This window comes from Callospermophilus lateralis, chromosome 17 (genome assembly GCF_048772815.1).
Source record: "Callospermophilus lateralis isolate mCalLat2 chromosome 17, mCalLat2.hap1, whole genome shotgun sequence".
NCBI lineage: Eukaryota > Metazoa > Chordata > Mammalia > Rodentia > Sciuridae > Callospermophilus > Callospermophilus lateralis.
In genome coordinates, this window is record NC_135321.1 from 23,656,227 (window position 1) to 23,671,478 (window position 15,252).

General features: G+C 46.4%; 1 protein-coding gene across 1 annotated transcript in view; it reads left to right on the forward strand.

Moving 5' to 3' along the window:
- Nucleotides 1-15,252, forward strand: part of Myo5b (myosin VB) — a 194,017-nt gene that overhangs the window by 148,380 nt on the left and 30,385 nt on the right. The window contains exons 24-29 of the mRNA XM_077105607.1: nucleotides 535-668; nucleotides 2,091-2,210; nucleotides 4,560-4,697; nucleotides 8,138-8,203; nucleotides 12,379-12,618; nucleotides 13,405-13,505. Of these exons, the coding sequence (XP_076961722.1) occupies nucleotides 535-668; nucleotides 2,091-2,210; nucleotides 4,560-4,697; nucleotides 8,138-8,203; nucleotides 12,379-12,618; nucleotides 13,405-13,505 (799 nt within the window). The remainder of the gene's footprint in view (nucleotides 1-534; nucleotides 669-2,090; nucleotides 2,211-4,559; nucleotides 4,698-8,137; nucleotides 8,204-12,378; nucleotides 12,619-13,404; nucleotides 13,506-15,252) is intronic.

Consider the following 15,252-nt stretch of genomic DNA (forward strand, 5'->3'; position numbering starts at 1 on the left):
TGCCATCCGGCATAAAATATTAATCTTGTAACATGGTTTGTCAATTTCCCCTTAAAAAGCTTCCCTTGCTGTATCAAGCTTGGCCAGGACAAAAGCCCCATCTGTGTTGCTTCTTTGCCTTTCCTCCTTCCCCAGCCTCACCTTTGACTTAATCTCCTCCAACCTCCTGCACTCCAGAACCTAAAAAATCAGGAATAGGGAAGGAGCTGGGAAGCAGCTTTGGGTCTGCCAGGAATGCTGTCCACAGTTGCTGGCAGTTGTCATTGAGAGGCAGGTGGATTAACCAGGGATTCTCCTGCAGCGAGGCTCCTCCTGCCCCACCTCCAGGAGCAGAGTTGTTTCTTCTCCCTTTTCTGAAGACTTAGGCCAGAGTGATGAGCTTCCCCTGCTTTGCAGTAGGCGAGGAGTTGTGCAGGCCATCAGGTGATGAGCTCCAGCTAGGCTGCCTCTTAACAATAGAAAGCAGGCGGCAATGCATGTGAGGGGGGGTCCACTCAGATGGCGGCACTGCGGCTCAGTGTGCCTTCATTCCAGATGAATTTGCACAAAACTCCATGAAGGAGAACCTTCTGATGAAGAAAGAGCTGGAGGAGGAGCGTTCCCGGTACCAGAACCTGGTGAAGGAATATTCCCGGTTGGAGCAGAGATACGACAACCTGCGGGATGAGGTGACCATTCTAAAGGCAAGGAGGGCAATTCTGCAGTGCTGGCCCCTGTGTCTCCCCTTTCCAACCTGGCCTCATGGTCCTTGCCCTGGTGCACCTGACCCACCATGGTGCTCAGTACACATGTGCGCACACAGCAGGCCCCTGGCGTCTGTACTTGCACACATGGGAGGAGCTGAGCTGGGAGGTTCCTTCCTGAGGATGCTCTTTTTCCAGGGTCAAGGTTTTGTAAAGTTTTCAGGAGCTGAGCCAGGTGCTATGGCACATGACTATACTGCCAGTGACTCAGAAGGCTAAGGCAAGAGGATCACAAGTTCAAGGTCAATCTCAGCAACTCAGTGAGACCCTGTCCCAAAATTTTAAAGTGCAGGTGATGGGGTCCTGGGAATGTATCTCAGTGGTGGGTTCAATCCCCAGTACCAAACAACAACAAAAAAACCCAATCCCCATCAAGTATTGTGTGATGGCTCCTGTTTACACAGTAAACAGGAAGGCTCCTATGTTGGCACAGTAATGGTGTGTGGGGGCTTTAACTCAGCTACACTGGAGTGTATAATAGTGTGTGTAGCAGAGAAGCCCATGGGCCTGCTCATGCCTCCTATCTCATGAAAAAGAGTATGTGAAGCATTTTCATATTTCAAGATTCATCATTCTTTACCCCATATAAACATTCCCTCAAGACATGCATCTCAAGACCAAAAGAGTTAATTGCGGAGAAGCCAGGAAGAGAAGCTGAATAGGAACTTATATAGAAATCTACAGTCTTCCTCTAAGCTCACTTTTCACTATAAAATCCAAAGCAGATGCCCAAAAATAAACCCAAATATATTTTAAAATGAACTGTATAAATGGTAAGTCTATTTTTGATTGCTTCTATTCTGATATGCTCCACCATAAACAAGACTGGTGCACCAGTTGAAGGGAGGGATTGTTTGGGGCAGCCTTCCCCCAGCCCTTTTTATTTATTTCAAGACAAGTTCTTGCTAAGTTGACCAGGCTGACCTTGAATCTGATCCTCCTGCCTCAGCTTCCTGAGTGTTCTTTTTAAGAGACGGCCTGGGTGTGGGACCCTTTACACATTTTGAGGACAAGACTGGGAATGACAAGTCGTTCCCCAAGGATTGTTCAGAGAAATAGGCCTTAGCATTGTGGGTTTGCCTGCCATTGAGAGACCAAGGAACACAATCCTTCCTGCAGAGCCACGCTGTCTTCTGTCATGTTGATGGCTAGCTAGGTGTATGACTAAAAACTGCAGGTGAAGTCTTTTGTGGGAATAGCTCTATTTAGCCATCGTTTTGAGAAACAGCGATACCTATTTGTGCTGACAAATGAGGCAGGAGCAAATCCAAGGCATGCTGCTGCTTACGTTAGTTCTTACTAATAAATGAGTTTATTATGACATGTCACATTTCTCTTTTTGAACAGCAAACCCCAGGTCATAGGCGGAACCCATCAAACCAAAGTAGCTTAGAATCTGACTCCAATTACCCCTCCATATCCACATCTGAGATCGGAGACACTGAGGATGCCCTCCAACAGGTGGAGGTAGGTGAGAGGGTTCTTGGTGGCTACCCCACCCCAGAGTGAGTGTCTATTACCTGTGGTGGTGACCAGAGTGCACTGGGCTAGTCCTGGAGAAGCAGGATCACTGACTGGGACTGCAGTGGACTTACAGATCACACTCAGCTTGGAGCTAACATTTTCTGTGCTGAGTAGCCTGTAACTTCCCTAATTCTCTCTACAGAAGGGAGGGAGGAAGGTAGATCCCTGGTTCCCCTAACAAAACTGGGACAGAGGGCTGAAATGACTCACTTAAGAAGGCGAAGTGATTAAAATAGGTACAATTTATTACCCCTCCCATTTAGTAACAGTGCATATGGTAATATGAATAAGTACAATACAGAATTTTCCCCTCCAACTTAGAAGCTGGGTAACTCAAGAATAGTGTGTGAGACAGAAATGTGCAGGGGTGTCTCTTTGTGCTGATAATAGCTCTTGCCATCTTGAAGTCAAATACCATACAATATGTGTTATGTGTTTAATTTTATCAAAGATGTATAGGCATATGATTCCTCTAGTAGGAAGATAATATAAAGCAGGTGCAGGTAGACTTTGGAAAGAGACTGTTAGAACTAAGTGTGTTTCCAGCATGTCTGTGTCATGTGGATGTAAAAAAATAGTAACAAGCCAGAGAAGGCCTCTGCCCTCATGGAGTTTATCTAGTTGAGAGTTAGACAGTAAATAGTGAAAAGAAAAAATGCGATATAATTTCAGGTACCACTAAGTGTTACGAAGAAAAGTGAAAGGTGATAAAGACAGAAAACAGTGGAATTAGAGGGTGGAGGGAAGGAAGAGATCCTCAGCAGAAAGTCTTCTGACTGTTGTACAGTTCTGCGGAGCTTGCTATATGCACTTGGTGAGCCTTTAATAAATGCTGGCTTAAGGCCATTAGCTTTGCTCTTGGGGGGGTCTTGGTCTAGGTCACTGGGAGCTCCATTTGGACTGAGCTGCTGGTGCACTGCCCAGTTTGTGTTTGCCCGTTTCCACACAGAAGCACTGCCATCCCCAGGTCTGCATTCTCCAAGGAAGCAAGACCTATCCAGTGACAGCTAAGCATGGAGCACTTATTAAATGAGGGTGGAACCAGATCATATTGTCATGCATGCACATATGTGTACTTAAAAACAGTCTGTATTCATACACATTACCCAGTCACATGTCTGTACACACACAAACCTACACATAACAGAACCCTGGAGGGCAAATCTAGGCATGAATCTGACGGGGGGAAAAAAAATCTAGGAAATTGATGCTTTAAGATCTGTTTGAGTTCCATGGCAGGGCTCCATTTCAAGATGCAATCCTTGGGTATTACTGGGGATGCTTTGGCTATGAAAGTTTAAGCTCCATAGGGTCTTCTCGTCTTCTTTGTTTATTCCTGCCCCTTCTCAGAAAGATTAATTTCACTGAAAGTAAGAGACAGTTAAAACCCCGTTAAGCCATTCATACCAGTCCCTATTTAAGGAACAAGTGATTATCTATCTTTGCATGGTCAGGATACCATGGCCATTAAACATGTCATTGGGCAGGCAGTGCCTCTAATACTGTTTATGCTAGAGGTGATGTTTTTGGTAAACAGGCAGGGTTGGTGTTTGCAGAGTTCCTTTAAGTCTCTACTAAGCTATAAAAAGCCCTAGTTCTAATAAAAATAATATGCAAAAGTAGTCTTAAAATGTCTGAATTCATGATAGCTAAGGCCCAAACTGGGCTACCCTATTTACTGCCATCTGTTCTCTAACCCAAAATGATGTTTAAAAAAAAGTCTCATTTTCTACTTAGTCAACTTGGACTAATAATAGTTAGTCCAATAATAGACCAACCCCACCTAGCATTTCTTCATTTCTGCACCCATGCATTTATATGCTCTGGCTCAATCATCCACAACCTAAACGACGTGTTGGTTCCATTTCAAGATGCAATCCAGTGGTGGCTGACAGCGTATTTACAATGATTAGTAAAGACATTGATTCTTCATCAGGAAGCATGATATCCTGAGTTTTACGGTTCACTTTCCAGGAGTGAACTCTTTTAGCTTCCAAAGAAAATGAATGTGTCTCTATCCATTTGTTCTTAAAATATGGGATTGGTCATTTTAAGTGGCCAACACAGAAGAAATGTAAATGGCTGAGACTCGGATGTTAATCTAGACAGAAAATGAGCCTGGAGCACCAACTGTAATATGAGCAATACTGGTTGGTTGGCGTCGACTTTGTATTTCAGGCACAATTGATGTTTGGGAGGAGCAAGGAGACAGGTGGCTGATAGGTGCTGTGTGCTCCCAAAGGCGCTTGGGCCATGAAAGCCTCTTTTCCCTGCTCCCTTCTTCCTTTGCAGGAAATTGGCGTCGAGAAGGCAGCCATGGACATGACAGTGTTCCTGAAGCTGCAGAAGAGGGTGCGGGAGCTCGAGCAGGAGAGGAAGAAGTTGCAGGTGCAGCTGGAGAAGAGAGAGCAGGACAGCAAGAAAGTCCAGGTGTGTGGCAGGGCTAGTGCGACCCACCCCACACCTACCAGAGCTCAGGTGGCAGGTGTGACCCTGTGGGATCATGTTGGGGCTGAGTTTCAGAGTACATTCCCTCTGTGCTGGAGTCACACTGAGTCTCCTCTACCAGTGCCCATGCCACCCAGCCGGGCAGGATGCACTACGCAGGGTCCCCAGGGCAAAGGCTTTCCACTGGGAAGCTGCAGGGGGATCTGGCATTTTGTGCCACTTAAAAAAAGGGAACTCCTCCTCATTCCAGGAGGACTGGGGCGTGCTGTGAAATTATATATAAAAGTCAAATTTTGTCAGAGAAAGCCAGTTGCCTTTTCATACCTGGACTCTGGCATGGGCTTGAGCTCGGCCACCTAGTCAGGGCAGCCCAGAGGCACAGTCACTCGCCCTTCAGTGCCCGTGGCTGTACCTTTGCCATAGTCCTGATCATCATCAGCCTCTTTAGTCTTGATGTTACTTGAAATTCCGTGGCCAAGAAGAAATCATTCTCTGAAGGACCTATTAGGTGCCTATGCTATCCCCAGAAGTGTGCCAGCACCAGGCTCATGGAGGGTACACAAAGTGTGTGTTCGAGAGGAGATGAAAATGTCAGCAGTCCTCAGTCTGCTGAGGATTTCAGAATCTAGTTTGGGAGTAGCAGAAATAGATTGGTGGGGAGTAGGTGATCAACTTAGTAGTGCTCACAGGAAGGCAGAGTGAGAACAAGCAGGTTGGTGCTGTGGCAACAGAGCAGCAGGAGGTAAGGGCCACTTTTTATCTATTGGGGGACATACACACCATTTTTTGAGATCTAGAAATCCACCTCTCACCTGGGTTATACCATTAGCTGACCTCACGATCTTCCCTTTCCATTCAAACGTGGTGTTCACTCAAATCTCTATTGCTATCAAATTCTTGGGCGTTTTGTTTTACTCAGCAGTAAGTGGAGAGGTAAATCTCGCTGATGGATTTAGATCTCTCAGGTGGCTTAGATTCAGAATGGAGAAAGGATTAGGTTTATAAATGACTCCTTCGATCATAAGGGAAGCCGCCTTGACAGGTAGGTGCAAATCAAATACTGTGCAGACACCCCTGGACTCAGCATGAGTTACTGAGTTACGTCCCAATAAAATCATCAGTTGAAAATGGGTCAAATTAACAGCTGACCTGCCAAATACCCGAACTTGGCAACAAGGTCCACTGTAGAGCCTTGGTTGTTTCCCCTCATGGCCGTGGGTCTGACCTGGAACTGTGGCATGCTGCCCAGCCCAGTGTCACCAGAGAGTAGCTGGTGATCACTTGCCTGGGAGATGATCCAAATTCAAAAATTTGAAGTACACTTTCTGCTGAATGCATATTGCTTTCATATTATCATAAACTTGAAAGATTATAAGTTGGCTATCATCAGAGACCATCTATACATGAAAAGCTATGCAGACCACACCAGACAGTGCCTGACAGAAGTTCCTGACCTCAAATTTGTGTGTCATTGATACCAAGTAAAAGGGTATCTCTTTCCTTGAAACATCTCACTGAGCAAGCATTGGAATGATAGGCTCCCACCCTAGCGCTGTCATGTGTCTTGGCATGGTTTTTAAAGAGAATGTCCTTGTTTCCAGCAGCTTAGTAAGAAGGGCAGGCATGGGGCAGGGAAGAGTATGGAATCCCTCTAGAGCCCCCGAGATGGAGCTTGTAGAGATCAGGGTCCCGAGTCTGCCCTTCGTTCCCAGAGGAATCCTGAGCTACCAGGGTGTTTTTGTTTGTTTCTGGAGAGAGATGGACCCAGGTCCCAGCCATAGAGGTCATTCCTGAGCAAGAAATAGCAGGGAAGTCGGGATGTACCCCTGGTGTGGGAGCAACTGAGCTTCTGCAGAGGTGGGTCTTCTGTGACAATGAGCCAGCTGCCAGTTTATTTTGACCTCCCGTCTACCTAGCTTCCTTTCCCTAGGCCTGGCAAAGTTTTTCTCTTTAGCCACTAGAGGAATTCCACAAGACTGAGCCCTGGGAAACAGCCCATCTTAGTACTCAGCCCCTCGAGTTTGAAGAGGTGATCCCCATTTTCTGAAAATCTCATGTATTGAAAACCATGTTGTCTTGAGGCCAATGTGTACTACACAGAATAAAATGCAGGCTTACTCACTGGGGTAGCAGTTGGAGTGTCAGTCCTGGCCAGTCACGTCCCTTGTACCACAGGTGATCAGGACGGACAAGACAGAGGTGGGGTTTTTCCCAGGTTGTAGTGCTAGAAGCAATGCAGTGACTATAGGTGGAAGGGCTACAGGAGGTGCTCAGGCCCTGTGCCCATCTCCAAGTTCAGGGCACACCCAATCCATCCACAGCTAGTGATGGCCTTACCTGGACGTTGGGTTGTTAGCACTGTAGGTAATTCATAAGTATTTGGAAGTTTTTAACTGTAGACTCATCTTCAGGAATAACGCCCATTACTGAAATTTAACCCAAGCTGTTTCTACCTTTTCTCCATGGACAAATCAAGTCCAATGACTGCCACATAACTATAGGATTCCTTGGCTCAGCTGAGACTTTTTATTCCAGTCATTACCGTGCACAACCAAAAGCTCTGGAATCCTGAAGGCAGACTGCATATAATGAGCATCCCTGTGGGCCAGGTGTCCTGCTTCCTGTTTTGGAGGGTCATGGAGGAGGTAGCTGTAAGCAAGGCACTTTGAATTTAGTTGAAACAGAATACATATGAGCACACCCCCATAACTGAAGTGTAGCTCATTAACCTCATTAATAGATACTGAAGTTTTACCATGTATATTAGCATCTGAGGGCTTCTAAAACCAAATACCACTGACTGAATAGCTTGCAACAACAGAAGTTTGTTTTTCATAGTTCCAGAGTCCAAAAGTCAGAATTCAAGTCTATGCTCTGAAGACTCTAGGGGAAAATCTGTCCCGTGCTGTGTTTTGACTTCCAGCATTGCCTGCAACCCCTGGTGCTCCTTGACTTAACAGCTGTGTGACTCCAATTCCTGCTTCCATCTTTCCATGGCTGCTTTCCCTCCATGTTTGTCTTTTCTTATGAAGGCACCAGTCCTATGGAAACAGGGCTCCCCCTAATGTCTTCATTTACCTTGATTATATCTACAGAGACCCTATTTCCAAATAAGGTCATATTCACAGGCTCTAGGGGAGCCCACCCATAACATGGCGTCATATGTACTCAATATTATGAGTGCCTCCGGGTACCGTGCACGTGAAGTAGAGGCAGGAGGGGGGAATTTATGGAGTGCCTCGTGGTAGCTTGAGTGTGGAGCTGTGTTTTGTAAGTGGGAGGGAAATGCACTCGTGAAGGGAAGAGGTGCCAGGTATTCTTGCGAAAGCAAGATAAGCAAGTTTTGACTTTGGCCAGAAATACTGGTGTGAACTGTGTGCCCTGCGGTCCATGCTTACCTGTCTGTGTCTTTGCCTATACAGATGGATCAACCAAGGAATGATGTCGATTTGGACCAGGATGCAGATCTGGCCTACAATAGTCTGAAGGTAAGGTTGGCTGTCCCCCAGCATAGGACAAATGACAAGCTGGGACAAGAAAACCAGGTTCTAATTTCCTTTCACAGTTTAGTGTCTTCGTTTTTTTAAATGAAGAAAAGTTTATATTTATCCCAAGGTACACTAATCTGTGCCTGGCCTACCTGATACAGTTTCAGTTGAAGTGTGGCCACTGGAATGAAATGGCTTTGAAAGTGCGGACTTGCACCAGTAGATGTAAGGCAGAGGGATGAGCCCGTGTGTCAGGCTGGCCTGGTAGGAGACGGCAAGTGCAGTGGTGGAGGCCTCAGGCAAGGACTAGTGGGCCCATGGTATGAAAGAGGCATGAGAAGAGCCCCACGCTCTTGGCCCATCCCCAAAGACTTGGTAATGGGGCAGTTTATCCAGTCTGCCATTCGGATAACTGCTGGCAGCCATTTTGCCCAAGAAAACATCACTAAATCATTTCCATGGCTTTTTTTCCTTCCGAATTTACCATAGTAAAATGCACATAATGTAAAATTTACCATCTCAACTATTTTTGAGCATCTGGTTCAGGGATATTAAATATATTCACATATTATGCAAGCACCTCACCACTATCCATCCCTCTGACTCTTTTCATCTTGAAAAACCAAAATTCCACCTCCATTAAGTAACTCCCCTTTCCTCTGTCTCCTCATCCCCTGACTACCACCCTTCTACTTTCTATCTCTCTGAATTGGACTATTTCTAGGTATGTCATGTAAGTGGAATCGTACAATATTCATCTTTTTATGACCAGTTTATTTCACTTAGTTTAATAATGTCAAGGTTCACCCATCTTGTAGCATGTGAGAATTTTTCTTAAGGAATAATAATTTTACTCTGTATTTGCTATATTTAGTTTCATCCTTACTTGGTTTGGGGGATTGTTATCCAGTTGGGTCTTAGAAATCTGCCCACAAGCACATATATGAGATGAGGATACACTTGAAAGACCCTTCAAAGAGAAGTAATTTTTGTTGAAACCTAGGTACTCACTACCAGAATGTTAGACATTTCCCCAGACCCTTCTATAACACATAACGTAACCCCAGCTCTGGACAGAGGCACATTGTTCAGGTACCATGCACAAATTTTGGGTATGCCACCTATTGGGATAAGGTATGGTCAAAGGTCCTTGGGGATGGTCACATGGGGCAAAACATTGTCTAAGGAGGCCTGAGGGGGTGTGACTGGGCTGGAAAATGAGATGCCCTTAAATAGCCACCAGTCTAGGGTGAACAAGGCAGAGAAGAGTGAGCCATGGATGTTGTCAAAGTAGGTGGGGCCGAAGCTCACTATCCCCTGGAGCCGGGTATCAGCTGAGGGATAAGGCAGGTGCCAAAAGGACCTGTGACTGCCTCTGACCTAGGAGTGTGCTGGGCAGAAGGTTTACCTGCTCAAGAATACCTGCAGTTCTGGGTTTTCCTGCTATCGGCCAGAGCTGGATTGAGATCAGGAGATGGTGAGCGCTGACTCAGCTTGCAGAAGAAAAATAAGGTGTCTAAGAGCCCAGGTTGGCACTTAAATCCTTTCCATCTCAACCTACCACTCAAACTTTGCCTTGTCCATTGGTGAGCATGAATCAAGAAAGGTCCAATTAAAGTCCTGACAGGGGTAGGGTTTTTTTAATGTGCTTTGTCTACAGAAGCTTTCCATTTTATTTGTAAATTTATTAAAGTAAGCCTGCTTGTCATAGAAAAAAATACAGGGAAATGTAAAAGAATTTTTTCAAAAAACATTATCCCTGCCTCTTAAAGGCGGCCTCTAAAATTATTTGAATATTTCTTTCCAATGCTTATTCTATGTATTACTTATATATCTGATATATGTAACTTGATATTTTTTTCATGATCTATGTAAACACAATTTTCATGGTTGGCTGAAATTTTATAACAATTTTCTTTGATTCTCTAATTGTTGAGCATGTTCATTGTTCCCATGTTTTACTATTGTACCATCATGAAACTAGGGTGTGTTTTTTGTTTTGTTTTGTTTTGTTTTTGTTTTTTTTTTTTTTTTTTTTTTTTTTGAGGAAACAGGATCATTCATGATTATTCCACTAGAATTCTTCAGAATATTAAGAAAGCAACTACTCTGACATGCAGCTGGTTGTACAACTTTAGCTCATTTTATAGGACATGGATTAGCTTTACTGGTTTAAAATATTGTGGAGTTGCAGGGTCGGGGGGGGTGGCATTGATCCTATGTAGAAACACATTTATCCCTTAACTGAAATCATGCAGCCTTCAATGCTAAAACTGAGGCTCACTTTGCAGTGGACACCTCTATGGGGTGCTCTCCAGGAATGTAGTAAAACAAAACAAAATTTAAAAAATAGGTGCCTAAATCCTCTGCCTGATTCAGTGTCTAATCCAGCCACTTGATGAGAGACGAGGGGCAGGCCAGAGAGCCCTGAAAGGGGAACCTGGAATGTGGGGTGTGCAGCACCCTAGCCCTGGCCTGCTCTCAGGTGTTCTCTGCTTTGTTTTCCTGGATGGTTTCAACCCCATCCCATGTACCCTCCCAAATGTCAGTCATTATCAACACACTTGTCTATCTCTAGCTCACCCTTTTATCTAGAATCCTTGAACCATCATTCTGACTGCTGCTGCACCATGGGGATCGCTGTGGACAGTCTGAACTCCAAAACCCCTTTAGGGCATCAATGTGGCCCAAACATCCAGGTTCTTTTCTCTCTCACCTGAGACATCCAGATAGTCCTGAGCTTCGGTACTCCTAACTCGGGGACATGTACTCACTCTGTCCTCGATGCTACCACCCTTGTGACCTTGCTCTTGCCTCTGCCCAGATAGTAGGCATACCCAAACCTGAGGAGGCAAAGGCCCAGGGCTGGACGGAGTAGCCTTGAGCCAGGGTAAGAACCCAGGGCTCCTGCTCCAAGCCTGGTGTTCCTCTGCCAAGCAATGAAGGATGTCCTGAGTATCGCCCTCGGCCACCTCTGAGAGTGCCACTCGGGCATTGAGTGGATTTTGACCTCTGGACTTAATAGATTCACATGGGGCTGATAAACTCATCAGTAATATTAAGCATTGGTCACTTTACCCCCAGGGTCCCACTTGTGTCTGCAGAATCACACCACGTGTGGCTCATCTCCCCTGAAATCTTCACGTGTAGGTTGGAGTGGTGCGAAAGACCCTGGACAAGGGCACGAGAGTCCCAGCCCCTCATCCAGCTCAGTGTCTAAACTCACTGTGATCCTTCTCTTCCCTGGACTTGCCTTCCTCATGTGGAAAATAGAGGTGGTGTCCTGGTTCTGTCATCCTATGGCTCTGTAACAAACACACCAGCAGCATCTACTTATCACATTTGTTAGTTTTCTCAGAAATTTTGAATCCTGTCTCTGCCAGAGCTGTACCAGCAATTTGTGACCATAGGACTTTAAATTTAGACCTCATCTCAAACACAAAGTTAAATATACTACCTAGAAGATATAAAACGCATTTCCAAGTTGTCTCAACAGTGATTTTAACTGTATGCTAGGAGTTTTCCCTGCACTGGCATTGAGTCACTGGTTTTCCACGTGATCAAAATGGCAATACAATTTTGCTGGTATGTTCTCCAGTTTATTACTCCACATGATATTCCTTGAAAAACCAGGGGAGTGCTCGGGACAAATAAGTTAAGGCAGCCCTGCATTCTGTATCCCCTCTTGGAAAGTCAAAAAGCATATGGGCATACTAAGGCTTCAGAAAGTCCTGTGCTACAGCACGTTTAAAATGATCAACTGGGGGACTGGGAGTGTATCTCAGGTGTAGAACATTTGCTTAGCATGTATGAGCCCCGGGTTTGGTCCCCAGTACTGCAAAAAACAGTTAGTCCAATGTTTCAGCAAAGAAGGGTGTCATAGCCAAATGTGCTTGGAAACACTAGCATATTGAATGACTTTGGGGAATGCTAGAGAGACTGTGATATACCTTACACAGAGAACTTGGGGTTGTGAGTTCAAATCCAGGTCCCAGCATTGCTTGCTGATGCCAGTCAGAACTTTCGTCGTGCATTTTGCTATTAAAACGGGGAAATGGCTCTTCACTTCCCCGGTAGACAGGGCACGTGGTTAAGGCAGGAAAGGAGGAGGCCCACAGGGGAGAGGGCCCTGGATCCAGACAGTAATGGGGAGCGTCACGTGGGCTGTCTTCCAGAGGCAGGAGCTGGAGTCAGAGAACAAGAAGCTGAAGAATGACCTGAATGAGCTGAGGAAAGCAGTAGCCGACCAAGCCACACAGAACAACTCCTCCCACAGCTCCCCTGACAGCTACAGCCTCCTGCTGAACCAGCTCAAGCTGGCCAACGAGGAGCTGGAGGTCCGAAAAGAGGAGGTGCTCATCCTCAGGACCCAGATCGTGAACGCTGACCAGCGCCGACTTGCTGGCAAGAGCATGGTAACAAGATGGCGGCCGCGGTTGGGCTTGGTGTGGGTGACACTAGGTCATAGACACGGGTTTTCTTTTGTGTCTTTGCCCATCAGGGTCTTTAGTCTGAAAGAGCAGAGTCTGACTCTGGTCTCCTCTCAAGGCATCACAAGGGACTCACTGCCCTTTAAGCATGAGCTTTCCCAAGCCAGATGTAGATGTTTCTAGAATATCCTGAAGTTAACGAGGTGTTCACAAGGAATGAGAAAGAATTAGATAGGTGCTCTGAGGTGGCTGTGATTTTCATCTCGTGCCCCTTGCTGTTTACTTCTGGAGTGGAGAGAACGGTTCTGTGTCCTCCCAGGGTGACCACGTCCCACTTAGTGTACTTAATGTTGCACCTTCTGGGACAGAATGTAGAGTGGAAGGAAGGGGACAGAGGCCCTCGGAATGACTCTGAGATCTGTGGCCTCTGCTGGGTGACTTCTGGGCCTGGGGGCTGGAGTGGCCTGTGAGGAGACTGTACTGAGTGTGGCGGCTTCGACGATCGTGTCCTCTGCACCAGGGGTGTTCTTTCCTTCCAGTGTCACTGTTCGTGTCACCTCCCCACTGCTAGCCCTCAGTGTCTCATGGGTGGGCCTCTCCATTCTGTAACCCTTCCAAGATGCAAGGTGACCTTTTGAAGTCACCTTGTTACCATCTGAGATCTTCCAGGTCTTTCTCTTTTCCGAGAGACATGTTTTTAAACCCCTGTCTATGAAGCCATTCCATGCAGTTTTGTAATCCAAGGTGTTTTGTTTATGTGGGGCCTTCCAGGAGCCGAACATTAACGCCAGAGCAAGTTGGCCTAACAGTGAAAAGCATGTGGACCAGGAAGATGCCATTGAGGCCTATCATGGCGTCTGCCAGACAAACAGGTAAGGCCTCCCTCTTTGTAAGCTAGACCTGGTGCAGGGGGGTCCTGCCCAACCAATCAGTCGCAGCCCTGGTCCTCAGGCACTGGCCATGTGCTCAGCATTGGGCGGGGGATGGGGGGAATTATTTGAGGCACTACTAAAGTGGATTCAGAAAGTTCTCCCTCTACCTTGTTACCCCAGATGAGATTTCCCCCAAGTTTAGCTGATGAATGACCTCTGGTCCCTCCTGAAGGGGTGAGCTAACCAAGGCTTATGGCAAAAGGGGTGCATGTTTGTGGGAGCGGAGCTGGGGCTGACAGTACACCAGACAGAGGCCCCCCCAGGAGTGGCCAAGGGCTCCAGAATGTGGGCTCTGGAGTCCCCTTTTCACTTGCTGTCTGGTGACTGCTGTGTGACCTCTTGGTGCCTCATCTGTGAATTGCCTCATAGCAGAGTGTGTCCACTGGGTGTTGAGAAGAACTGGTGGGTTAGTCTGCAAAGCATTTAGAACTTGAGTGGCCCTGGAATAAACGTTGTAACCCTTATTACTTGTGCTTTTTTTGCCGCCCCCTTGGGCACCTGTAAAATCAGAGCCAGGTTTTTCCTGGATTTCTTTCTCTCACCTCATCTAGTTACCTGTTGAGCTCTGGATCACTACATGTTTCTTCAGAATCACCGTGGGCATGACTTGAAGTTCCTTGCGAAATTGTAACAATCACTGAAGAGTTAGTGCTTGAACTTCAGATTTTAAGTGTTTTTTTTAAATACCTTTATTTTTTTCTAATATGGTGCTGAGGATTGAACCCAGTGCGTCTCACATGCCAAATTTGGTAGACAAATGCTCTACCAACTGAGCTATGACCCCAGCCCCTGATTTCCAGATCTTTAAATGCAGCCCCTCTTTCTGCAGATAAGGAAACTGAGGCCCAGAGGGTTAAGCAGTCAGGCCCACAGGTACTCTGTAATTGAATTCAGGTAGAAACCAGAAGGTCCAGCTCCTAGTCTAGGGATGCCCAGGTCCCCTGGCTAGGTGATCAGAAGGTGAAGGTGCTGTACCAGGCCGCAGGAGAAAAGGAAATGAATTTCGAGAGAGAGGTCATTCTTTTCTGTAAAGGAGGGAGAGGAGAGTGGAGGAGATGCTCTCAGTGCTAAAACTGGAGTCAAGATGCCGCCGTCATTTTTAAATCATCTTGCTGGAAGATAAGAAATAGGATGAATGAGAAGCCAGAGCCCAGGTGATACTGAAGGACGAGGACAGCAGCCACGTGCTTGGCATCTCTTTGGTCTTTGGAACCGACACTGTTATCAGCTCCCTTTTTATCCATCCCCACATTTGTCAAGGATCCAGTCCCCAGCCTGTGTTCCAGAGGATTAATACCCCGGACTTATTTTCTTTACAGCAATAATGATGGTGATAAAATAAAAATAGCTTAGATCTTAAAATAATTCCCTTCACAGCAAGTCCAGCAGTCATCAGGCAACTCGTAGCCCATGAACCAAAAAAGGGGCTGCCTTGGGGGCGGGGGGAGCCTGAGACCATGTCCCCAAGTGCCTGTCACAGCAGGTGTCATGGAAGTGGCTGTGGTGAGTTCTTCTCTTCCAATTTGGCTTCCTCCTCAGCTTCACGTAAGCTTTATGATTGCACCAAATCCCAGCGCTGAGCTGGAAGGGTCCCCAGCACAGGCTACCAGGGAGGAGGGTGCCCCCTGGGAAAGGCATCCCTTTACAACAGGGTGCTTTGAGGATAGAGATTTGGTTTGCCTTTCCT